Below are 25,581 nucleotides of genomic sequence, written 5' to 3'. Positions count from 1 at the left end.
GACTTCATTTTTTAAAAAATTTGTGATGATTGCCTTATGACCTCATGTAAAGGTCATTCTAGAGGAAGTTCCACGTGCTGATGAAAAGATGATACGCATGTGTATTCTGTAGCTGTTGGATGGAGCGTTCTGGAAATGTCCATAAAGTCCATTTGATCTATAGCATAGTTTAATTCTTTTGTTTCTTTGTTGATTTTTTTATCTGGATGATCTGTCCACTGGTGAAAGTGGGGCATTGAAATCCCCCATTATTATTCTACTGAAGCCTCTCTCTCTTTTTAAGTCTAATACTCTTTGTTTTATAAAACTGGCACATGTAGATTATAAATATTATATATTGTTGAATTGATTCCTCAATCACTATATAATGACCTTCTTTGTCTCTTTTTATAATTTTTGTCTGAAATTTTATTTTAAATTCCATTTCATTTGATATAACTGCTGCTCATTTTAGACTTCCATTTTCTTGGAATATCATTGACCTTCCTTTCACTTTCAGTCTGTGTCTTGTGAAGAGAATTTCTTGTAGGCAGCTTATTGTTGTGTCCTGTTTTTGATTTTTGTTTTTTAATCCAATCAGCTAGTCTATGTCTTTTAGTTGAAGAATTTAGCCCATTTACAATTGAGGTTATTAAGTACAGGTAAGGACTTTTTCCTGCCCTTTTGCTGATTTTATTCTAGTTGTTTTGAATATTCTTTGTTCTTTCCTTCCTCTCCAGTTCATCTTTATGGATTGATGGTTTATTGTATAGATAACGTTTATCCATTTCCATTTCTCTTCTGTGTATCCACTCTTCTAGTGGGACTTATTCCTGCACAGGCTTTTGTGATGTGTTCTTTCTTCCACTCTGGGATGTAGGACTTCCTAACATGTCTTTTGTCAGGCTTTTCTGGTGGTCATGAAGCTGACCATGCTCTGCTCTCAGGACTGAGTGTGAACATCACAGAGGGGTGCTCCAGTTCCTTCCACAACCTCTCCCCATGAAGCATCTGTGCCCACAACATTGACTGGTAGGAGGACAAATGCTTCAGATCCCTTGCCATTGCTGGTGCCACCAGTGCCAGAGGCTCTTTCTGGTTACAGAGCTAGCATCAACAATGCCTAAGGAGACTTCTATCACTGGATAGGGGCCATCATTCCCACGGTGAGCACCACCCACAGACTTCTATGTTCACCACACCTACCTCAATTACTAGATCGCCTCCACTTATCCATTACCTACAGAGACAGTGAGTCTATTTGTCTCCAATATGGTATATATTGTGCTCAAATTCACTAATCACAGCCAAAGAAGCCACAGGGAGATTACAGTTCAGTGCCAAGATAGACTCAAGACCAACATTACATAATAAATTGACATTCCACATCACATGTTTAAGAGAAAGCTGCTTATTAAGACTACTATAAAAGTAGTTGAGATATCTGCCTGATCTACCAGATGTGCAAATATCAATATAGAGCATAAGATATATGGGGAAAAAAAGTAATGTGAAACTCTAAGAGAACATAACTCTCAAGCACAGATTCCAAAAAATTGAAGTGGATTAAATGTTTCATAGAGAATTTACAAGAATTATTTTAGAAAAGCCCAATGACAGCTAAGAAAATATAGATAAACAAAATTAGGAAGAAAATTAGGAAGAAAATTCTAAACATGATGAAAAATTCACCAAAAAACATTGGAAATGAAGGAATCAATGTCAACTAAAAATACAACTGAAAACCTCACAACAGGGTAGATCAAGCAGAAGATAAAAGATCTAAACCTAAATACAGGTCTTTGGAAATATCCCATCCAGACACCATTAACTCCAACCCCTTAAATGAAGAGAACACTCAAGACTTTAAGATACCATTAAGTGAATAAATATCTAAATATGTGGAAAATCTATTTAATGAAATAATAATGGAAAACTTCCCCAATATGGAGAAAGATATGGACATTCATGTACAGAAGGTTTTTATAGAACCCAAAATAGACATGGCCAGAAAAGATTTTCACCATGTCATATTAACAGCCAACTGTCAAAAGACAAGACAGGCATTTTAGAATCTATAGAGAAAAGCACCAAGTCACATTTCAGGACATTCCCTTACTCAGCAGATTTCTTAGCAGAAACTTTGTAGGCTAGGAGGAAATGGAATGATGTATTCCAAGTCCTGAAAAATAACTGCCAACCAAGATTACTATACCCAACAAGGCTATCTCTCCTTCAGCAACGAAGGAGAAATAAAAACCTTCTAAGATAAGCAAAAACAGGGAATTCATGACCAGCAACACAGCCTTAAAAAATTGAACAGGAATGCCTTTAGGCACAGCAGGCTTTTCCCACTCACCAGGTCTCCCTCTCGCCTTCCATGACTGAACACCTGGCCTCTTCTCTGGCAGTTCTTTCCAAAGACATTTGAGTTGAAGGCTCCTAATTCTGATATAGGTTGTCCCTTTTCACTGTATAGATGGGGAGACTGAGGTGCCAGGTACACAAGGGGCTGCTGACAGCTGAAGAGCTTCCTGGTTATCCTAAAAGTTCATTTCCCCACACCAGAGATTCTCAATCTTCTATCCTTAGAATGCTTCCTTCCTAGCTCTACAAAAATCCAAGTTGAGGCTAGACTGCTGTTTTGAAGGACACTTCTGTCTTTAGGCTTCTCATCCCCTAATTTCCATTTCAGGCTCCCAGTAGCTAGAGACCACCTACACCTTCCCCTGCTTTTTGTTCGGGCTGTGTGCTAAACACACCTTTTATGGACCATTTAGCTGATTTGTGCCTTAGTCCTTTGTAAGAAAATAGGCAAACAAGTAAAACTTGTCTTTTGGAATTCTTTGGAGAATTACATACACGCTATAATGGCCCATAATTAGGGCTTAGTCAATGGTGGATACCATTTTTTAATATTATGAAGACCACAACTCTAGGAAGTTGGTACTTGTATAATTCTTATTTTACAAAAGAGAAAAACAATGCTTAATAAAAAGTAGTTTGTCCAAAATTATTCAACTTGGAAGTGCTTCAGACATGGATTGTAGACCAGGGGTGCCCTCCAAAGTCCCGGTACTTCCTTCTACCCAATCTTGCCTGTATTCCCATTGCATTGGGCATGTTGAGTATTAAATAGGAACTTACCATTTTTCCCCTTAAGTCTTTTTTTTTTTTTTGTCTTTTATGCACACTTGCCAGCAACTCATGCAAATGAAAGACATTTGATTGCAATGCCATGTAGGGTTCTTATTTTAACTTCCTATTTTCTTCTGGGTTAAGTCTAGTTGCAGTAGGTGCTCAGGAAAATGTCCAAGGATTACATGGAGGGCAGACAATTCAACCTGAGCTCTCCCACCCCCGTGACACACTTGCTGCAAAAATGAATTTTTATAAGGCCATAACATGTTAAGTAGCTGGCTTCCTCCTCTCTCTGGCCCATCAATCAATGAAAGGGATAAATGTCAATTGATATAATATGGAATGGTCCCTGGGCGAGTGTCAGACATATTGGAGATTAAGTCGCAGCTGTTTCCTAGTTCCTTTCCCATTTCTTGGGTTCCCCTTCTGTGAAATTGGAAACAGGACTAGAAGTTAGATAATTTCAACTCTGATAGAAATAAACACTAGCACATAATTGGCATTCAGTACATACTTATTGAACAAATGTTATCAGCATTTTATATATAGTTGGGGAATTATGGTTCAGAGAGTAGCCATGGCCATGGCACTATTCCAGCACATTCTGTCTCCAAAATCATTAATCATTCACTCCACTCCTGAACTCTGTTTTTTCCATGACTGTTTTTGTGTGTGTGTGTGTAACAGATAATAAAAATAATTTTATTTGTGTTTTGAATGTGTCATACATAATGAAATGTGGCTTATACTGCCTAATATTCTGAAATTATAAATGTCAAATAAAAATTCAGAACACAAAGTATTCCCAGTTCCATCTAGATATCTAGATGGAATAAGCACTCCTTCTCTCTCTCTCTCTCTCTCTCTCTCTCTCTCTCTCTCTCATTATAACTAAAAACCTTGGACAGAATACATAAAGCAATTATGCATCAATTGTGAAGAGGAAATAGTAACAGGTGGATTGAGGAGGAAAGTTATAACTAGAAAAAATGAACACTCTGGTGGTGAATTTTCTGATTTTTTTTCCCTCCGTTATCTCCCAGCTTAAACTCAAGGGAAGCCCAAATTCTAGGACTATGCAGTGCATGAAGACAGAAAAACTTCAAGAAACACTTTCTCCTTTCAGACAGAAGACCTAGAATAAGAATCCCTGTGGGACAAAGAGTATGAGGAGAATCCACATTTTCTGTTCCTTTGATTTCTCTCCAATCTGTGTCCCCAAGGCAAGTCCCGGTCACAAAGCTGCATTTTGGTGGATCATTGCCTGTGAGGTTCACCCAGAAACCTACAAATCCTTCTCTCTGAATAGAGGAACTGAGAAAGTGGGCTTTGGCAGGGGTGGGGGTCTGAAGAGGATGAGAAATCGGGAACTAGCCACATAATTCATGGGGCCTTCAGCAAAATGAAAACGCAATGTCCCTTTGTCAAAAATCAAGAATTTCAGGATGATGGAAGCAGAGCATTAAACCAAGTTGGGTCCCATGAGGCTACACAGTTTTTTATGGCCATGAAGCTGGCCCTGGAAAGAGACTCTGCTATTTCATCCCTATTTTCTCTCCATGTTTAACTCTAGAGGCAGACCCAGTCACAGCAAGGGCACAAACATGTAGGAGGGCCAAGGCCCTGGCATTCCAGCCAGGGGACAAGTAAAAAGAGGCCGTGGGAGCTGGTGAGTGTACAGGAAAACACAGGAAGGAACTGGAGAAAGAGGTCCTCTAAAGCTGCGAATGAAGCCCTGGGCTCCTCCCTGAGCCTATGTGGAACTGATGTGAAGCATCGAGAGAAGGTTTAAGAACTGAATCACTATGTAGGCTACCATCTACAGGCTGGTCCTTGGGTGGCACAGAGGCAGGGTGGGGTCAAACACCACCTCAAGAGCTTTGAAACTAATCTGATATTAGTACCATAGCCCAGAGAAAGTGGGTCAGTCCTTCTGATTGGAAACTAACCAGGTTGACTGTTTGATAAAACTCAAAATCAACATTCTCAAGAGGATTTCAATGGGTTCCAGAGTTTCATAAAATAATATCCAAAATGTATAGGACGAACTCAAAAACTACTCCACATAAAAATAAGCACAAAAATCCCAACAACTCCTCAAGGAAAAGACAAAAGATGCCAACCCTAAGACAACTCAAATGTTGGAAATATCAGACAAAAATTATAAAGCTATGCTCCACGAAGTGAAGGATAAGACTATTAAAGCAAATGGACAGGTATAAGGTCTCATCAAAGAAGTAGAAGCAATAGAAAAGAACCAACAGGAATGATCAAATCTGAACAACACAGAGAAAAAGGGGGTTTTTGTTGTTTTTTTAAGAGAGTCTCAGAAACCTATGAATATATATCAAATGGTATAATGATCAAATCAATGAAATCTCAGAAGAAGAAGAGAAAGAGATTCGTGCAGAAAAAAAAATTTGAAAAAATAATGAAAACTTCTCAAATTTGGTAAAAGACACACATTTAAAGATTCAAGAAATTAAGGGAGTACCAAACTGGACAAATCCAGAGAAAGCTATACCAGCTACAATACATCTGCTGAAAATCAAAGATAAAAAAGAATTATGAAGCAACCAGAAAAAAATATATTACACAGGGAAACAATGACTCAACCAACTGCAGACTTCTCACCTGAAACTATTGAGGGCAAAAGGCAGGAAAACTTTATTTTCATATATATGAAAAAAAGGCCTAGAATTATATATTGTGAAAAAGAATCCTTCAGGAATAAAAGCAACATAAAAACAATCTCAAACAACAGAAAGAGAAAGAAAATTGATTGCTAATAGACCTGCTCTAAAAGAAATGCTAATTGGAATTCTTCATGGCACAGGAAAACTTGGAATTTCAGTAATAAAGAGCAATAGAAATGGTAAATATCTGGAAAGACATCCCATGTTCATGTTTTCTTCTGATACATTTAAGCACTGTATATGACTATTGAAAGCAAACATGATAACATTGTCCAATGGTGTTTTAGTGTATTTAGATGTAATATACATGGCAATACAACATGGAGGATAGTAAAGAAATGTATATCATTGTAAGATTTCTACTGTTTATAAGCAGTAATAAAATATTAAAGAAAAATTACAGATTTCAAACTATATTACAGAGCAATAGTAACAAAAACAGCATGGTACTGGTACCAAATCAGGAGGGTGGACCAATGGTACAGAATAGAGGACACAGAGACTAATCCACAAAGTTACAACTATCTTATATTTGATAAAGGGGCTAAAAGCATGCAATGGAGGAAGGATAGCATCTTCAACAAATGGTGTTGGGAAAACTGGAAATCCATATGCAACAAAATGAAACTGAATCCCCTCCTCTCGCCATGCACAAAAGTTAACTCAAAATGGATCAAGGAGCTTGATATCAAATTAGAGACTCTGCGTCTGATAGAAGAAAAAGTTGGCTCCGATCTACATATTGTGGGGTTGGGCTCCAAATTCCTTAATAGGACACCCATAGCACAAGAGTTAATAACAAGAATCAACAAATGTGACTTACTTAAACTAAAAAGTTTTTTCTCAGGAAGAGAAACAATAAGAGAGGTAAATAGGGAGCCTACATCCTGGGAACAAATCTTTACTCCTCACACTTCAGATAGAGCCCTAATATCCAGAGTATACAAAGAACTCAAAAAATTAGACAATAAGTTAACAAATAACCCAATCAACAAATGGGCCAAGGACCTGAATAGACACTTCTCAGAGGAGGACATACAATCAATCAACAAGTACATGAAAAAATGCTCACCATCTCTAGCAATCAGAGAAATGCAAACCAAAACCACCCTAAGATACCATCTCACTCCAGTAAGATTGGCAACCATTCTGAAGTCAAACAACAACAAGTGCTGGCAAGGATGTGGGGAAAAGGGTACTCTTCTACATTGCTGGTGGGACTGCAAATTGGTACGGCCAATTTGGAAAACAGTATGGAGATTCCTGGGAAAGCTGGGAATGGAACCACCATTTGACCCAGCTATTGCCCTTCTCAGACTATTCCCTGAAGACCTTAAAAGAGCGTACTACAGGGATACTGCCACATCGATGTTCATAGCAGCACAATTCACAATAGCTAGACTGTGGAACCAACCCAGATGCCCTTCAATAGATGAATGGATAAAAAAGTGGCATTTATACACCATGGAGTATTACGCAGCACTAAAAAATGACAAAATCATGGAATTTGCAGGGAAATGGATGGCACTAGAGCAGATTATGCTAAGTAAAGCTAGCCAATCCCTAAAAAACAAATGCCAAATGTCTTCTTTGATATAATGAGAGCAACTAAGAACAGAGCAGGGAGGAAGAGCAGGAGGAAAACATTAACATTAAACAGAGACATGAGGTGGGAGGGAAAGGGAGAGAAAAGGGACATTGCATGGAAATGGAAGGAGACCCTCATTGTTATACAAAATTACATATAAGAGGTTGTGAGGGGAATGGGAAAATAAACAAGGAGAGAAATGAATTACAGTAGATGGGGTAGAGAGAGAAGATGGGAGGGGAGGGGAGGGGGGATAGTAGAGGATAGGAAAGGTAGCAGAATACAACAATCACTAATATGGCATTATGTAAAAATGTGGATGTGTAACCGATGTGATTCTTCAATCTGTATTTGGGGTAAAAATGGGAGTTCATAACCCACTTGAATCTAATGTATGAAATATGATATGTCAAGAGCTTTGTAATGTTTTGAACAACCAATAAAAAAAAGGAAAAAAAAGAAAAATTACAGATTTGTGTTATAATTGCTGGAACAACTACTAAAAGCATTTTGGAAAGAGATATAGTCAAAAAGTCAGTAGATAAATTAAAGTGGAATATTAAAAATTACTCAAGTAACCCAAAAGAAGGTAAGAAAGAAAAAATAGAAGAAAAACAAAAGAAAGGGTGAAAGAAAAAACACACAGTAAAATACAAACTTAAATTCAACCATAATTACCTTAATTGAAAATGATCCAACCATATTAATAAAAGATAAAGATGATCAAAGTAAATTAAAAAACAAGAACTATATTCAGTCTCTAAAAATTCCACTTTAAATACAAAAAAAGGACTGGACTTATAACAAAAGAAACCTATAGACCAATATTCCTTATGAATACAGATATAAAGTTCCTCAATAAAATACTAGTAAACCAGGAAGGAAAGGTAAAATACTGAGGAATGATATTGACCAAATTATATTGTTATATTGTATGCATGTACAAATAGGTAACAACAAATCCCACCATTATGTCAACCATAATGCACCAATAAAACTATGGAAAATAAAATAAAATACTAGTAAACTATATGGAGCAGCACACTAAAAATATTATGTACCATGACCAAGTGAAATGTATCCCAGGAATGTAAGGGCAGTTCAATATATTAAATTAATTAAAGTAATATGTCATAGTAATAGAATGAAGAGGAGAAAAGCCATGATCACCTGAATGGATGCAAGAAAGAACATGAAATAAAATCAGCATTGTTTCAGAATAAAAACACTCATCAAACAAGGAATAGAAGGGACATCCTCAACCCCATAAAAAGCATCCAAGAGAAACCTACAGTTAACATCATATTGGATAAAAAACTAAGTGTTCCACCTAAGATCAGGAATAAGAAGGGGATGTTTGCTGTCATCACTTCTATATAGCATTGCACTAGAAACTCTAGCCCAGGCAATTAGACAAGAAAAAAAACAACCAAATTCACACACACACAAACACACACAACTATTGTGTACTAAACAAGTTGCATGATACAAAAATCATACAAAAGTCAGTTGTATTTTTGCCCCTTAAATACTATGAACAATCTGAAAAGGAAATTAAAAAGACAAAACCACTTACAATAGCATTAAAAAAAAAGTGCTTAGGGACATAATTTAATTTAGGAGATGGAAAGATTTTTATATGCTAAAAACAATAAAATTTGTCTTTAGAAATTAAAGGAGACCTAAATAAATGGAAAGACATCCCATGTTCATCACTGCAAGACTTAATGCTGCTAAGATGGCATAAAGACTCAATAAAATTCCCGCTAAAATTTCAACTGCCTTTTTGGCAGCAATGTACCTTAAAGTTGGAGGAATTTCAAAATTACTATAAAATCTAAACCAATAAAAATTGTGTGATTTTTAGTATAAGGACAGATATATTCCATTCCTATAATGGAATAGAGTCAAGAATCCAGAAATAAACTCATATGATCCATGATTTTTAAAAAGATTACCAAAACTCTTCTATGAGGAAAGAATGTTACTTTCAATAAATTGTGATGAGACAACTGGATAACCATATATAAAGAACAAAGTCACCACATACCTTATGAAAATTATAAGCAGTAAAATTATAAAACTCTTAGAAGAAAACATTAGGGTAGGTTTTCATGATCTTGGATTTGGCAATGTAATCTTGGGTATGACACCAAAAGCAAAAGCAAGAAAAAAAAAAAAAAGAAAAATCAGACTTCATCAAAATTAAAAACTTTTTTGCGTTAAAGATACTATTTTAAAAGGTGAAAAGATAACCCACAGAAAAAGAAAAAATATTTGCCAACCATTTATATGATAAGGATCTACAATTCAGAATATATTAAAGAACTCTTAAAAACTCAGTGGCAAAAAGACAATTCAAAGCATCATATGGAACTCCACAAATAGGTACAAATTTGTTTTCCTATATGTTACAAATGAATTTAAATTTAACAAGATAACCCAACTAAAAATGGGCAAAGGACCTGAATAGACATTTCTTCAAAGAATATAAAGAAATAGCCAGGAAGCACATGAAAAGATATTCAATGTCATTAGTCATTAGGGAAATGCAAAGCAAAACCACAATGAGCTACTGCTTCGTACCTTCTAGAATGTACAAAAAAAAAAAAAAAAAAACCAAACCACAAACAAAAAACTCCAAATTAAATCAATACAACAAGAAAAATAAGAAGTGTTAGCAAAGATATGGGGAAACTGGAACCCTTAATGTTTGTTGGTGGAATCAAAGTAAATGGTGCAGCCACTGTGGAAAATGGCTCCTTAAAATGTTGAACAGAATTGCCATATGACCCAGCTTTCTCACTCTGGGTGTTTACCCAAAAGAACTGAAAACAGTTGCTCAGACAAAAATATACGCATGAATTCTCCTAGGACTATTGCTTACAATAGCTAGAAAATGGAATAAACCTCAAAGTCCATCAAAACAAATGGATAAACAAAATGCTTTAGATGCATACAATGGAAAATTATTAACCCATATAAAGGTCTTAATTGCTGACACCAACACTAACAGGTATGAACCTTGAAAACATTGCTAAGTGGGAAACTGTGGGGAGTCACATTGAGGTACACCGCCTTCCAGTCCTGATGCACCATTGGGATCTGAAAGATCACTGTAGTCTGGACTCGGTCTTTTCCCCTGCTCGAATAGCAAGGCCAGTCTTCTGAGTAGGCATACCCCTGGGGTTGAGTTACACTCACCTATTCCTTTGTGATCCTACCCCTTTGCCCTGTTTGGGATAGAATGTTCCATGGAAGCTCCCTTTGTATGTCCACTTCTCTTGCTCTGCTTTTGGGTGGGGTCATCCTAGATGTCAGTCAACCTGCTGACAGCAGACATCATGAAGCTAGACTCAACCCCCTGAAACCTGACCCCTTGCCTCATTGAATGGCTTCTCCCCAATAAAAGGGTTCAGTAAGTGAGCTCTCTGGAGTCAGAGGAGCCATCACAGAACCCAAAGAAAAAGGTATCTCTGTCTCTTGTGTGATTATTTCATGCAGGCAAGTTCACCTGGAGTGACCCTGAGTGTTTTAGTTGTGGAATGCGACAGGGAACCTACCCACAAAAGGAAGCATACTCTATGATTCTATTTACATGAAATAGCTGAACCGAGCAAAGGCACAGGGATAGAAAGCCGGCTTGCATCAGAAGAATGGAGAGAGTGAGTGCATAATGGGTCTCTTTTTTTTTTTTTTTTCAGGTGACCAAAATGTTCTGGAATTAGTGGTTATGATTGTATAATATTGTGAAAGCTATCAGACTGCTTGCATTAAAATGATGAAATTTATGTTATGTAAGTTATCTCAATAAAAAAAATTAAAAGGATGGAAAAAATATACAGCACATACACACTAATCAAAAGAAAGTTGAGGCATTCAAAACCACTAGATTAAAAACAAAGCATCTGTTATCAGTACAGCTTGTTATAGACACAACAGTGAATCAGTATAGGAAATTCAGAAACTGACCCATACACATGTACCAATCAACTTCATATAGAATGCAAAGCAACTCAAGACAGAGTCTCTTCAACAAATGATACAGAAACAAGGGGCAGCCTGTTTTAAAAAATAAACTTCGACCTATTAACAACTTGAAAATTAACTCAAGAGCAGATTATACATCTAACTATACAATGAAAACTATAAAACATTTAGAAGAATATATCTATGAGCTTGGGTTAGGAAAAATATTTTTAGAGACAACACCCAAGATCCATAAAAGCAAATTTTTTATATATTTGACCTTATCAAAATTAAAAACTTTTGTTCCATAAAAGAGACTGAAAGGACAAGCTGCAGACTAGAAATGATATTTTAAAATTACATAATCAATTAAGGATTTGTGTTTGGAATGCCTAGAGAACTCTTAATAATAAGTAAACAACAGCTCAGTATAAAAATTTTTTACAAAAGATTTGAACAGATACTTCACCAAAAAAGGTATACAGATGCCAAATAAACACACAAAATGATGCTCAGAATCACTAGTCAATAGTAAATGCAAATTAAATCTTAATCAGATACCACTACACAACTATCAGAATGGCAGAAATAAAAAAATATAGCAGGGCTGGGAATGGTGGTAGTGTGTGTGTGTGTGCATGAGGCCCTGTGTTCAATCCCTAGCCCTGAAAAAAAAAAATACTGACAATACATACAAGTGCTAGCACAGATACAGAACAACTAGAAAGCTCCTCTACTGTGTTGGAAATGAAAAATGGAACAGCCATTCTAACAACAGTTGGGCAACTTCTCAAGTTAGAGATATATTAATATGTGACCTAGAAAACCTACTCCTGGAGAAATAAAAACTTATATTCACACAAAAGCTTATCAGAGCATTATTCACAATTGCCATAAACTAGAAACAACGGAAACACTCCTCAACTGGTAAGTAGATAAAAGGTGGTACTGCCCACACAGTGGCTGCTCTGCACTGACAGCCAGGAGTATGGATGGATATGTGCGTCACCATGGATGGGACATTAGGCTGGGTGGAAGAAACCAGTCTCAAGGGGTTACATACTGCATGATCCCATTTATATGACATTCTGCGAAAGGTAAAATAATCGAGGCAGAGAATGGAAGGTGGTATCAGAGTTAGTGGCATGGGGTGGGAGTTGATAAAAAGGGACAGTGAAGGGAGTTTTGTGTGTGACAGAATTGTTCTGTGTTCTGATGTCAGACATCTATGACTCTATGCATTTTTGAAAACTTGCTGGAATCTTGTACCTCTCAAGAGTGAATTTTGCTGTATGCAAATGAAAAAGTAAATTAAAAAATACGTGAACAGCACTACCCTTCCTCAGATGTGGAAGTAGAGACTATATAATAAGTCACTATAAATATACAGTTCTTTTCAGGAAACTCGTTTAAATTTAATCAAATCCTTTAAATTGTTTGCCACTATTAGTCTTGATTTTTGAAAGATTAGGAAACTTCTGTTGATAGGAAGAGAAATGTTTAGTAGACTTACTGAGACAAAAATAAGACTTGTCACCTAACTGCCTGAATGTTGTAATCTGACTTTTTTTCTGCTGGTCACAAGTCACCCAGATGAGGCCAGAGGTTATGCTCTCCCATGTGTATTTTCTATCAGGCCCCACATAATGGTCAACAGGGCACCAAAACCCAGAGCTCACAGAGCCAGGGAAAGATCACCCCATTCAAACCTTACCACACCGATGCTTTCAAACGAAAAAATGGCTGTTCCAAAGAAGAGAGGGTAGGTCTTCCAACTCGCCACCAGTGGCAGCCGGCTGGGGTCTGGAATTTCCTGTAGGAGAGAAATGCAATGAGGTGGTTACGCTCAAGGCACATCTGAGCACTTTAAGAGAGAGAGGTACTCTGAGAGGAGACCTGAATTTTAAAACATTGAATGTCAGGAAGTTTAGAAAACTTCAAAAGGAATCAGGGCATGATCAAAACTGATTTTAATATTGCGCAATACAAGACAGCCAGAGGACAGAAACACAGAGGTGTCATTCAAGTCCTGAAGATTGTCAAAGGATCTCATGGAGTTTGGTTCATCAGAAACCTCCCAGAGAAAATCTGACACATCACAGATTAGTGCCAACCTAAAGTTCTCAAGAACACCTATGAATAGACAGTGGTCAAAGGTGTTGGATATTACTGTTTCTATAGTTACAGAATATTCACAGGACCTCCAACTATTAGTTAAATATGAGCAATAAATTACAGGGTAGGAGAGTATTTAGAGTAAATGTTTTATATATCCTGTGACCCAAAATATGGAAATAACAGAACAATTTTCATAATTGGACAATTTTGGGGACTGGAAATGTGGTTCCGTGGTTAAGCACCTTTGAGTTTAATCCTTGGTACCAAAAACAAACAAACAAACAAAAATGAACAATCATGGGAATTGTCCAAAGGTAAATCAGAAGTGGTTATCTCATTAGAAAATTTAATTTTTTAGACTTTATCAATAACTCCTAAGGAATATGAGACTGATGTGTAGTCATTCTACAATATTTGAGTAATTTATTATTTTTACTAAATTCTATAGACAATATCATTTTTATTTTCTCTTACAGCTTCCCAGAAAAACCATCTGAAAATTACTGGTTCTGCCAAAGGATTTCTGGGACTTAAATTTCAATGTAGTGTTTTCAACTATAAAAAACAAATAGGATAGGAAGTAAGGAAATTGATGGGAAAAATCAATATCCATAATTCAACAAGTGTCAAAGACAGTCATTAACATCATAATATATTTGCTTATTTTTTAGACACTTTTATAGCTCTGTGACTAAATATTAAACTTTTTTCTCCAGTGTTCCCTAGGGAGTAATTTTAGGTGCCTGGAATTTTAGCCCAGAGGCTATAAAACTATGGTAGAAGCACCTGTTTTTCATCTGCCTTTTGCTACCCAATCATAGGAATGGTCTGTAGTTTAACAATCAAGATGTTTTCCTTACAAAGCAAGTATAATTTTTTTTTTTAAAGCCAGAAGTTGACATAAAAACAGTTGTTCAGAGAAACATGAATGAGAAGATTTGGGATAGCACAGAGTCATGGTTGTGGAAAAAATGTTACAACAAGGGGGGTCCCAGGTTGAAGAGTGAGAAACACACTTACCCCACCCCCGGGGTAGGCCCTAGATCTCCAGAGCTTAGTCTGTCATTGATACAAAGGCCCTAAATCACAGGCATTGGCACGTGGCACACACTAACCTGGGCAATGTACTGGGCAATGATAATCAAGCTGGCCAGCATGCTAATGTTGGCCAACATGGAGAAGATGGTCAGGATCCGGAGGTTCCTGATGAAGACCAGCAGCACCAGGACAGGCAGGAAGGAAAGCATGTAGAGTCGCGAATCCATGGTGGGCATCGGGATCACTGTCTCGTTGTTATAACAGTTGTTGGTTGTGCTGTTAACAGCTTCCACTACCTGAGGAAGGAATGGGGAAAAGAGGAGAAAATAAATCTTTGGACCACACCATTAGTTCAGTTCTTTGACCACAATAAAACTCCCTCACAAAGATTTGGAGTGTCTCCGTGAGTTGGGTTGAATTTAAAGCTTCTAATTCTAAATTCTCTGTATCATACTTCCTTCAAGGAGGCTATACAAGTAACTTAAAAATTTTTTAATAACAAATAACTGGATTTATAGAGGTATTTCTTGGCTCTTGGCAACCCAGCACCCATTCCTCCTGTTATCAACTTATTTGTGGTGAGTTCTCTCCTGCCGTTGAAGGCAGCCTTTGAGGACCATAAATCACAGTTGCATGGTAGAGCTAGGGGACTGGCCTTTGACTCAAGCTAGGGCGTTCAGATTCTCTCCCAGGAATCCAAAGCTAAATCTTAATCCAGTTATCTAAGAACAGAATGGGTAAAAATTAACTCTGATAGTGAATCCCTGTGGAGACTGCTTATTAGTTCTGCTATCTACTCTCTCCTAGCTGCTCTGATTTCTGTTCTTTTCTTAGATCTGTGTTTTAACCTTCTCTGTCATTTTGTAAATTAGCTAATATCCTTCCACTAAACTAATTTCTGCTGAAATTTCCCCAGAATCTCTTTTTGGCTTATAACCAAAAAGACTCATCACTTACTATTTTTTTAACTAACCCATAAACTTACTGTCTCCTAATTGGACCAATACTTACAATTGGACTAATATTGGAGACTGAACCCAGGGGTACTCTACCATTGAGCTATATCCTCAGCCCTTTTTTAAATTTTTTATTTTGAGATAGGGTCTCACTAAGTTGCTGAGGCGGTCTTGAAATTGTGATCCTTCTGCCTCAGCCTCCTGAATCACTGGGATTACAGGCATGTGCCAACACACCCAGCCAACACTAGCATTTTGAATGTGAGAACTCTTCCTTGTGTGGATGAACTATTAGTTGTAGAACATTTAACATTCCTGAACCCCACCTAATGAAAGCTATTATTATCCTCCAACCATTGTAACAAACAAGAAACACATCCCCCACAGTATACGTGTGTAGTATATATACCTTCCTAGTAAAGTCAGGGATTAGAAGTAGGTTTAGAATTAACATGACCTATGTGAAGCAAACAATACAATACAATTGTGCAAACAGTATAATTCACTGTGGAACCCTTAGAAATCAGAGTTAAACAAGAAAAAAAAATTAAGTTCAGTACTCACGGAGAGTCATGATAACATCTTGCAATACATTCCTCTATATGTTTTATAGGAAATCTCATAAATTATTTGTGTGATACACATCTTTTTATTTTATAAGATGTCAATCACAATAAACTCTTGGAGATTCTCATTGCACTGAAGTACACACTGTGGATTCATAAATGTGAATCATTAAATCTTGTTTGTTTGCTTTTAAAAAATGATTCCTCACTACAGTAGGAAAAACACCTGGAAGATTAACCTGGCATTTAAGGCCCTTTATTAATGGGTCAACCTTCAAGACTCTTCCTCTCCCATACTGACACTTTCTTTTAAAAACAATTTTACTGCTTCTTCTGAGCAAGTCCCCTATATCCTGCCTCTAGGTTTTTACTCATCCCTTCTCCCACCTTGGCTGTCCCCACTTGTGCTCCCTGCTGCCCTTGAATGCTCAGCTCTGATGCACCCCCCATGGAGCTAGCCTTCCCTGATCCTATGATCCCTGCATACAGCTCACAATGAAGCTTCTTGACCTCAGGATATTGTTAGTAGTATGCTGACCTGGCACTAAAATATCATACTGACATTTGTTTTATATTTTAGAACACACCCCACTTTGCCTGTAAATTTGAGACAGTTCTTGCCTTCCTAATAAAGCAGCTGATTAATAAATGCAGATAATAAAGGTCTGCAGAAATCATATTGCTTTCTGAAAAGCCATCTGGAAATGTGTTTTAGGAGATTTCAAAACAACTCTTAGACTAAGTAATACATTTATTTATTTATTTTTTCAGTACTGGGGATTGAACCCAGGACCTTGTACATGTTAGGCAAGCACTCTACCACTGAGCTACATCCTCAGCCCTTTCTATTTTATTATAAGGCAGGGTGTCACCAAGTTGCTCAGGATGGCCTTGAACATGAGATCCTCCTTCCTTAGCATCCTGAGTAGCTGGGATTACAGGAGTGTGCCACCATGCTCAGTTCCATAACTATAATGAAATAAGTGAGATAATTAACTTTTATTATAGTGATGGAAAGGTTTATTTTGCCACACAGTTTTGGAGGTTCCAGTCCATAGTAAATTAGCCCCATTGCTTGGGCCTATAGCAAGACAATCACTGGAGCACATGGCAGAGAAACAATCATAGTGTTTACTCTGATAAGGTCAAGGAAAGAAATAAATGATGGAAATCATGTAAAAATTCCAGCAATGTATCTAATGCTTAATAAAAGCTAACTAAATGCTTACTGGGTTTTTTCTCCCTTCTAACTTTTTCATATTTCTAAGTTTCTGTTGTTACTATAATAAATAGAAAAAGAGCTCTAAGAACAGTTTTTTGTTGTTGTTTTTTTTTTTGTTGTTGTTGTTGTTTTAGTGCATTGATTAACTTATGTTACCTATACTATTTTGCTCCAATTGTTGCAAGATAACATCTGGGTTAGATCAGAAGGACTTCTTGGGAAAAATAACCATTAACCGTAGATCAAGTAGCTAACAGTATATAAAGATGTCCCAAGCAAGATCAGGTATCCCACCAGACATGATCCAAATCAACTTGAGAAGCATTCAGTATGATTAAACTCCAAGGTAGAAGAATTGACAAATTCCAAGGTTTTTCCAGCTCAGCATCTTAGAAACTAACCTTGAGGACAGGTCCAAGGTATGGGGCAAAGGGTATTGTGGCAAAGGTCATCACACAGAAATCTGCAGATTTGTGAACCGGGGGAGGTCAGGTTCTTGGATAATACCTAGATTCACTTCCTGTGGTGTATTGATAAGACACTGGGACTCAGAGGAATGCATTTGTTAAACCACTAGCAGAAAAGCCTCCTCTTCCACATCTCTCCTCTTCCACCTTCCCTAGAAGTTTGTACCTGTTTTAAATTCTCAGCCAGAAACACGATGTACACGCAGCAGAAGCCCAGCTGGGTGATAATGAGGAAGAAGCTCACTATATGCCTAGAAGAGAGGAGAGGAGGCAGGGGCTTGTTATCATAAAACTTTGCAGTTCCATTTCTTGCCATTCTGTCCCCTGTCCCCAGGGGTTGGTGGTCCTATAACAGCACCCTTGGTCCTTCTACCACAATCAACAACAAGGCAGTAAAAAGTGATGTAACAATAGTTCTTTGTGAAAAGTGGTTTTCTAACACCCTCACACTCTCAGCACAGGGAGCAGTAAAATTCTTCCTGGTTGTAAGCCTCTCCACCCTGCCACCCTGGTCAGGCTTTGGGACATTCCTCACCCCACTGTTATTATTGATGTGGGATGACAGTAAACACAATGTTTTTTTTTTAATTAGCTACCATTAACATTTAACATATTTTTTCCTACCACGGGCCAGACTCAATGGAAGGTACCAAAGATGTGCAGAAGAATAACATAGGGTCCCTTCCTCGGGTGGTACATAGGCTAAAGGGTGCTATAGACACAAGTTAATATCATAATACAAGACTAAGGACCGTGGTAAAAAGGACACTTTATCCAAACTATGGGCAGCCAGAAAACCTTCTTAGGAAAAAAACAATATATGAGCAAGAGTCCCTTAGGAAGGTGGAAAAAAGAGAGAGAGGGGGAAAAGAAGGAAAGAAGAAAGAGAACAGCAACCGGAAGTAGAGGGAGATGAGGAGGGAGAGGTAGAGCAGGAGGAAGACAGGAAATGAGGAGAGGGCATTTCAGTAGGGGGAGCAGGCAGGTTCACTAGCTTCCTTGTGCAAAGGGCCCTGGAGGGGCAGGAGTTTTTTTTTATGGGAGGAGAGACTGGGTAGGAAATTCTTTCATAGGTGGAGGTGAAAGAAGGCAGCAGCCTGAACAAAGACATGTCCACTAGCATTAGAGAATGAGAGCATTTGAAAAGATACCAGGAAAGCAGAGCTTCTAGAACTTGGTGATCACCAACTTCTGGGGATGAGGGAGAAAATGACATTAGGGTGCTCTGCAGACTTTTGACTTGGATGGCAAAATGAAGGCGGAAACTCAGAACAAGTTTTAGGATAAAGGGAAGAAAAACTTTTAATGACACATTCGGTATCTGAATTGTTGCGCTTGAGTTTCTGGAACTGTTCAGTTGTAGATAACGGATAAGACCTTAGGGAGGCAGACCCATGTCGGAAAGTTCACAAGGTGAGAAGAGGAGAAGGCACACGTCTGCAAACAAAGATGAAGGAATAGATTTAGTCCCAAGTACCAGAGGACAAAGGGTGTCGACTCATGTGTATCACTCCTGAGAGCTAAAAGGTGGACTTATAGAGAAGAGTTAGCTCAACAAGGATCCTTAGCGCCTTGGTCTTTTTCTCTCTCTTCATTTTATATCCTCTCCCTAAGAGACCTCTTCTGCCCCCAGCTTCATGGCTGATGACTTTAATTTTGTCTCTCCTGCGTGAAGATCAGATCAGATCTGTATAGACCCACTGGACAGTTCTACCTGACTGTCTCTCAGGCATCTCAAACCCAGCTTGTCCAAAATACAAGTCATCAGAAATCTCCCTTCTCTCTCAATCCCAGGAGGCGATTCATGATCAACTTTCTTCATCACCATTGCCACCAGCTTGGTGCAGCCACATTGCCACTCGTTGGGACTTTATCAACAGCCTCTTTGGGAGTCTGTCTACTCTTGTTCCCTTTGACCTGCCTTCCTCACAGAAGCCAGACGGTACTTCAAACAGTGCAAATATGACCACTTCCCTGGTTCAGCCCCTTTGCCTTTACAAAAAGAGCAAAACTGCAAAAGGGTCTGAAATGTGCAACTTGATTGAGCACCTGGCTCCTTCTTCTGTTTGACCTCCCTGATTCTCTCACCTCAAGCTACCTGGTCTTTTTGGACCTTAAAACTGCTGCCTACACCCTCCTGCTTCTGAGTTTTCACACCTGCTCTTCCTTCTTCCTGGAAGGTCGTCAGGCCTCTGCCTACTTCCCCTGAGAAATTCCTTATGTTTCAGGACTGCCTTCATCAGGACTCCACTCAACTGTTCCAGCCTAGGAAGCCCCCCACCTGATCTACACACACATCCTTATTTGTTAGCTGCTAGCTAGTACTTCTTTCCATTATCATATTTATCCCAGTAGATAGGCTCTCTAGTCTCTGCCTTTTCCACTGGACTCTGAGTTCTGCAGGAAAAAGCCTTCTTGTTTGCCTTGTTCCTCATGGTATTTCTTTCCAGGGTCCGCGAAGTAGGAACAACAGGATAATATGTAGCTTAATAAAAGAGCAAATAATATTAGACTTGCATAAAAAAGGAATGAGTACCCTATCACTGGAGGTATGCAAGGAGTGAGATCTGGGATCTGATCAATGAACTCTTTCCCTGTGACATTCTGTCCCACATGAATCACCTTTCCAGGGAAGAAGGTACCCCTAAGAGCAGCATCTTCTCCTCCTATATCCTACACTACAGAAGACCAAGCAAAAGCAACATACCTCCCCCAGTGGGCGTGAGTTTGGAGCCAGATGCTGGGGCTGGCTTCTAGTCCATGCATCACGGTATCCCCATAGTCCATAAAGGGCTTGTTGAGCCTGAGGAGAGAACACAAGCACGGTTGCAAGAGATGGTTTAACCTAAGATCACATACTCACCAATCAGGAGATGTGGAACAAGACAGAACTCATCAAAAGGGTAGAGAGAATACTGGGGTGGGGATCTAAGTTCTATACTTTGACACCTGGCAGTAATTCTGTGGTGGCTTGTTTTCCTTTCCTGTCAAATAAGGCTGTTACTAAATAGCAAGCATAATAATAAAGACTTTGTGTGGGTACGGTAGTTTCCATGCCCATGTATTCCATTGGATCCTCATGACAATTCTCCAAGGCAAGGTTAGGCAAGGATTGTTTATATCCAGTTTGCAGGTGAGCCAACCACATAAACACAATGGCCTGAGATCATCTAACTGACTCTATGGCAGAATCTCATTCAGGTCCCTGCCCCTAAATGCTCCTTTTTTTTTTTTTTTTTTTGGCCACATTGGGAAAAAAAATTAAGAAGTAAACTCTTACTTCTTATGTGTAGGATGTTTCTGGGATGCTGTTTTTCTCACCTGTGACAGAAGCGCCGGGCACACCTGACCAAGATGTGCATACAGTGGCAGGCAATGAAGCCCATCACCAGTAAACTGATCGGACCCATCTGGAGGAAGGGGCGACAAAGAGCAGAGCAAGAGAGAGAATTTATGAAGGACAATGTGAGCAGCAATTGGGGACTTTAAGAACCACGAAGAACTTCTAGCAAACTGGTTTGCAAGGCTTTTTAGCATTAACAGCCGTTCTTTCAAATATAGTCTCAAGTGGTCACCCAATAAAGTTCATAAAGCCTTTCCACTGGGATATTGCAGGAAGTAGGGAAACCAGAATCATGACCACATGTCCCCTTGATGGCCTCTGAGGCATCTCCAAGGAGACCTAGACTCCACAGAGCACAGCTGAAAAACCAGTCCATAGTTCAACCTGTATGTTCTACAAGGGAGGAAACTGAGGCCCAGGGAGTGGACAAATGACTTGCCAAGGACACTAAAGTCTGTGGCAGTGCCAGAGCTCAGGCCTGAACTAGGCATCTGGATGATAAGTCTGTACCAAGCCACCTCCCAGAAGGCTGCTCACCTGAGGCTGTTGTTAATGGTGAGTGCCTCTCTCCTCCCATCCTACTACCTGGCCACGTGGTCCCACCCGTGGCTTTCTCTCTTACCAGGATGCCAGCATTCTTCACAGCCAGGGGTAGTCCCAGGATCCCTGTGCCCATGTTGCCTTTCAACACATGAACCAAGGTCTGGAACCCTCTAAAGGAGAGGAAGGAGATGTGAGGATGTGTATGGAGGGGAGGAAGCCAGCAGTCACTCCCTGACTGCATGCCAACTGACACCTGAGTTAAGCTGGGCTGGTGGCCTCCGGGCCGTCTCTCAGGTCATGGATCCTTGCCTGGCATGTCTGAGTCTCCTGTAAGGTAACCACCTACCTCAGTTTTCCCACAACTGTCTCAATTTTAGCAGCTCACGGTATGCCATTACAACACATGCTATAAGAGACGCTATGAGAAGTACTTTATCTGTATTTATCTCATTTAATCATCTTGTCAAGACTATAAAATAGGTACTGCTATTATCTTTTTCTTTTTTTAATACTCATTTTTTTAGTTTTCGGTGGACACAACATCTTTATTTTATTTTTATGTGGTGCTGAGGATCGAACCCAGTGCCCTGCACATGCCAGGAGAGCGCATTACCGCTGGAGCCACATCCCCAGCCCTGCTATTATCTTTAGTTTGCAGAGGGGGAAACTGAGGCAGAGACTTTTAAAAAATGTCTTGTCCAAGGATATATTGAGGAGCTAGTGTTAAAACCCAAGACTACCTCAGAGTCCCTGTTCTTTTACTCTCACTTTTGCTGAGCGGCCTCCCAGACAGAAGGTCAGACAGAGGGTAAAGAAGTGACAGCCTGAGAGCCATTTCCTCTCTGAGGAACTGAAGCCATAAACTAGTGGTAGAGATAGGACTGAACTCCAAGAAAAGAGAAAAAGGCAGGAAGGAAAAAGAAATCATGGTGACGTCTCAATAAATATGTCAAATGACTTGGGTCATTTGGGGATTGATCTCCGGAGGGTTTTTTTTTTTTTTTTCTCTCTCTGCCCAGGGCATTAAGGCTGGAAAATGTCATGCCCCCAACTCCCTTAAAAACAAAAACAAAACAGCAAAAAACTCCCACTCTTTAAGACAGAGATCTAAAGGTCGGTCCAGAGGACAAGGTCTGAACCAGCAGGGAAAAAAAATCTAGGCAGGTGCCCTCTCTCCTGAAGAATCACGTAACAAACCTACTGCTACACCTCTTTACACTGGACCTGGTGAAATCAAGATGAGTACCGGGTTATATCGATAACCTTAGGAACCTTGGAAATTCCCCAGAAAAGCCTTCCAGCCAGGAGAAGCCCTTAAAAGCAGCAGAGGGATTCTGGAAGGAACCTGGTCTCTGGAATTGGACAAACCAGGGATTAAAACTCAAGGCCACCACTTAACCTGCTACATCATCTTAGCAACCTGTTCAACTTTGCTAAGCTTCTGCAAATGTTAGGAGTAATGGTATTTTGAAAGAAGTTCCCCAAACACCCCTGTCTCTACGTTAAACTCCTAAATCCTTTAGCTTCCCAAGAATCTGCCCTTGATTTGTCAAGGGTTAGTGAGAACAATTGGAGGAGAAAGGGGGTGGAGAGTCTCCGCGTGCCTTTCCCTCTCCCTGTGGGTGTCCACATCGCTGACTGAGCACTATTCCCTGTGGCCCCCAGTGATGGGCTTGTTTTGCAACCGGGAAAGGGTCAACAGGTCACTTAGGAAATTTCTAACTAAAGGACTTAGGAAATCAGAATTTAGCTTTCAGCCATTCGGCCAACTTACAAACAGTGCAAAGCCCTATACTGGGAGCCCAAACTCGAGCCCTGGGTTCTATCCTTGACTCCTTTGATGACCTTGGACCACCATCATAGTCACAGAAGCTAGCAAGCTTTTAGGACCCTGCACTTGGGGGCTTTAGGCTCATGTCATCTGTGTGGCAGGTACAGACTATCATTTCACAGACGAGAGACGGGGCAGAGAAGTTCTGTCACTTGCTCAAGCTGGGAAGCAGCAAAGTGGGACTTCAAACCCAAGGGGCCAGCCCATAAGTGTCACGCTTACCCAGCCTGTTATATCTCTTCTCTCCGAGCCAAAAGGTCCCCTCTGGCTCTCACTTGCTTTATTCTTTTGATTCTTTTTCCCCATATTTTTATTGGTATATTATAATTACGCATAGTAGTGGGATTTGTGTTACATATTCAAACACGCACGCAATATAGCAATATAATTCGGTCAATATTGTTATCTAGTATTTCCCCTATGCTTCCCTTCCTGCCTCCTCCTGGTCCCCTTCCTCTGTCCTTTGATTCTTAAGTTGCTAAAACTGCCACCAGAGTTCAGGACACAGAGTCAGTTGGTTCCCCCAGGGCCCTTGATTGAGAAATATCCCTGCTCTGCAGTGGTAACCCCAGGGCCTGAACATTTATCCTTAGGATCACTAATACCAAGCAACCCCCAGGACCGGCTCCAAAATAACTGAACCACGCCAGCGCCAGTCATAGTGTCCATCCCTGAACTGCCCTGCAGGGTAGCTGTGGAGAGAGGCTTTTTCTCTCCATTATAGTAACTTCTTCCTCTCTGTTGCACACCCCCGTCCTCCTCATTCATAGTTTCCAGGGACATCGTCCTTCAATTCAGACTGCCACCTGTTCACCCCAGCTTTGCATGTAAAAAACCTAGAATGAACTCTGACTGTCCATCCACTGCTCCCCCTAGGACCCCAATGGTGTCCAGACTTTTTTCTTAAAGCACAGGAGCTCTCCACCACCTACCCCTGCACTTCCCTAAGTGAACTGGCTAGACTGATTTGTTGTGGGGTCAGGTGTGAAAAGGGGGGGGGGGGGCTGGAACCCCGTAGCATGGCTTCCCTCTGTGTCAAGTTCTGAAAGCCTGTGAATATTGCCCCCCACCCTGTCTCCTCACCCCTAGGGAAGAAAGGAGCATCTGCCACACATGTTGAGTTTGGTGTCCTCCCCGCAACTCCCAGTGGAAGAAGAGGCCAGGCTTACCACAGGAAGGAAGCAATGCTTAGTTCTCGGTGGGGCCATTATGGTTTTAAGCTCAGGTTTCACCTTCTCTCCTCCAAGAAGTTAGTGATCTTGCCTCCCTCATTAACCAAAAACTGACAGTAAAACCAGCCCCTATCCTAATGACTTAATGACTTACTTCATGGGTGGCCTGGGCTACCTGGGCCTTCATTCCCCATGAATATCCCTAAGGGCTTTTCTGACTCCACTCCTTCCCCTTTAAACTCTCATCTGACAAAGCCTCTAACAGTCTTGGTTCTCCCATCTGCACAATGGGTTGAAGGTCAGACACACCCACCTTCAGGTTTTTAACCAATGTTCAAGCTTCCAGGCTGAACAGCAGAAACGGGGCTGACAGAAAACAGCACTCACGTTATGCCCTTGGTCTTGTCCAAATCCGTGGATTCTGAAGAGTTTACATCCAAGAAACCGGAGTCCTTGTTCTGCAGGTTCTTGGTACTTTGGGGAGATGACCTAAGGTCCAAATTGAGGGAAACAGCTCCCTGGAGGTCCCTGACATTCTTTGCCACAGCCATGACTGCTTCAGAAAGGGGGAGCTCAGGGTGATAAGGAGGTTTACGTTGGAAGGAATCAAATGGGAAGGTGTCTGGTGCAGGTGCAAGACCCTGCTCAGTGGCTGTGCCTTGGCGCGCTCTGCTGAGCTGGAGCGAGGCCCCGCCCCCCTTCCCCAGAGAGCGGTGCCTCCTCCTCCCGCCTGATGAAGCCGGTGGAGGAGGAGCCACGCCCCCGAGGAGTAAGAAAGTAGGGATTGGAAAGCGAGTAGGGTCAGGATCGCTTGTTGGTGTTACCCCATAACTGTAATGGGAACAAGCACTACAGTGATTTCCAAAACCTGCGCTTAACTAGGTATTAAACACTTTACCAAGGGAGAGACACCCTTAGCTATTTTTTTCCCCATTTGATCCTGTAAATTGAA

The 25,581-nt window shown here is 40.0% G+C and overlaps 1 protein-coding gene across 1 annotated transcript in view; it reads right to left on the bottom strand.

Moving 5' to 3' along the window:
• The window catches only part of Slc36a2 (solute carrier family 36 member 2), a 35,199-nt gene extending 9,860 nt beyond the window's left edge, over nt 1-25,339 (bottom strand). The window contains exons 1-7 of the mRNA XM_027938727.2: nt 25,017-25,339; nt 21,706-21,796; nt 21,062-21,150; nt 20,448-20,543; nt 17,907-17,991; nt 14,607-14,825; nt 13,088-13,186 (exon numbers count right to left, since the gene is read on the bottom strand). Of these exons, the coding sequence (XP_027794528.2) occupies nt 13,088-13,186; nt 14,607-14,825; nt 17,907-17,991; nt 20,448-20,543; nt 21,062-21,150; nt 21,706-21,796; nt 25,017-25,180 (843 nt within the window). The 5' untranslated portion in view covers nt 25,181-25,339. The remainder of the gene's footprint in view (nt 1-13,087; nt 13,187-14,606; nt 14,826-17,906; nt 17,992-20,447; nt 20,544-21,061; nt 21,151-21,705; nt 21,797-25,016) is intronic.
• Between the last annotated feature and the right edge of the window lie 242 nt (nt 25,340-25,581).

This window comes from Marmota flaviventris, chromosome 5, assembly GCF_047511675.1.
Source record: "Marmota flaviventris isolate mMarFla1 chromosome 5, mMarFla1.hap1, whole genome shotgun sequence".
Taxonomy (NCBI): Eukaryota; Metazoa; Chordata; class Mammalia; order Rodentia; family Sciuridae; genus Marmota; species Marmota flaviventris.
This window is presented reverse-complemented; position numbering and strand designations above follow the sequence as displayed.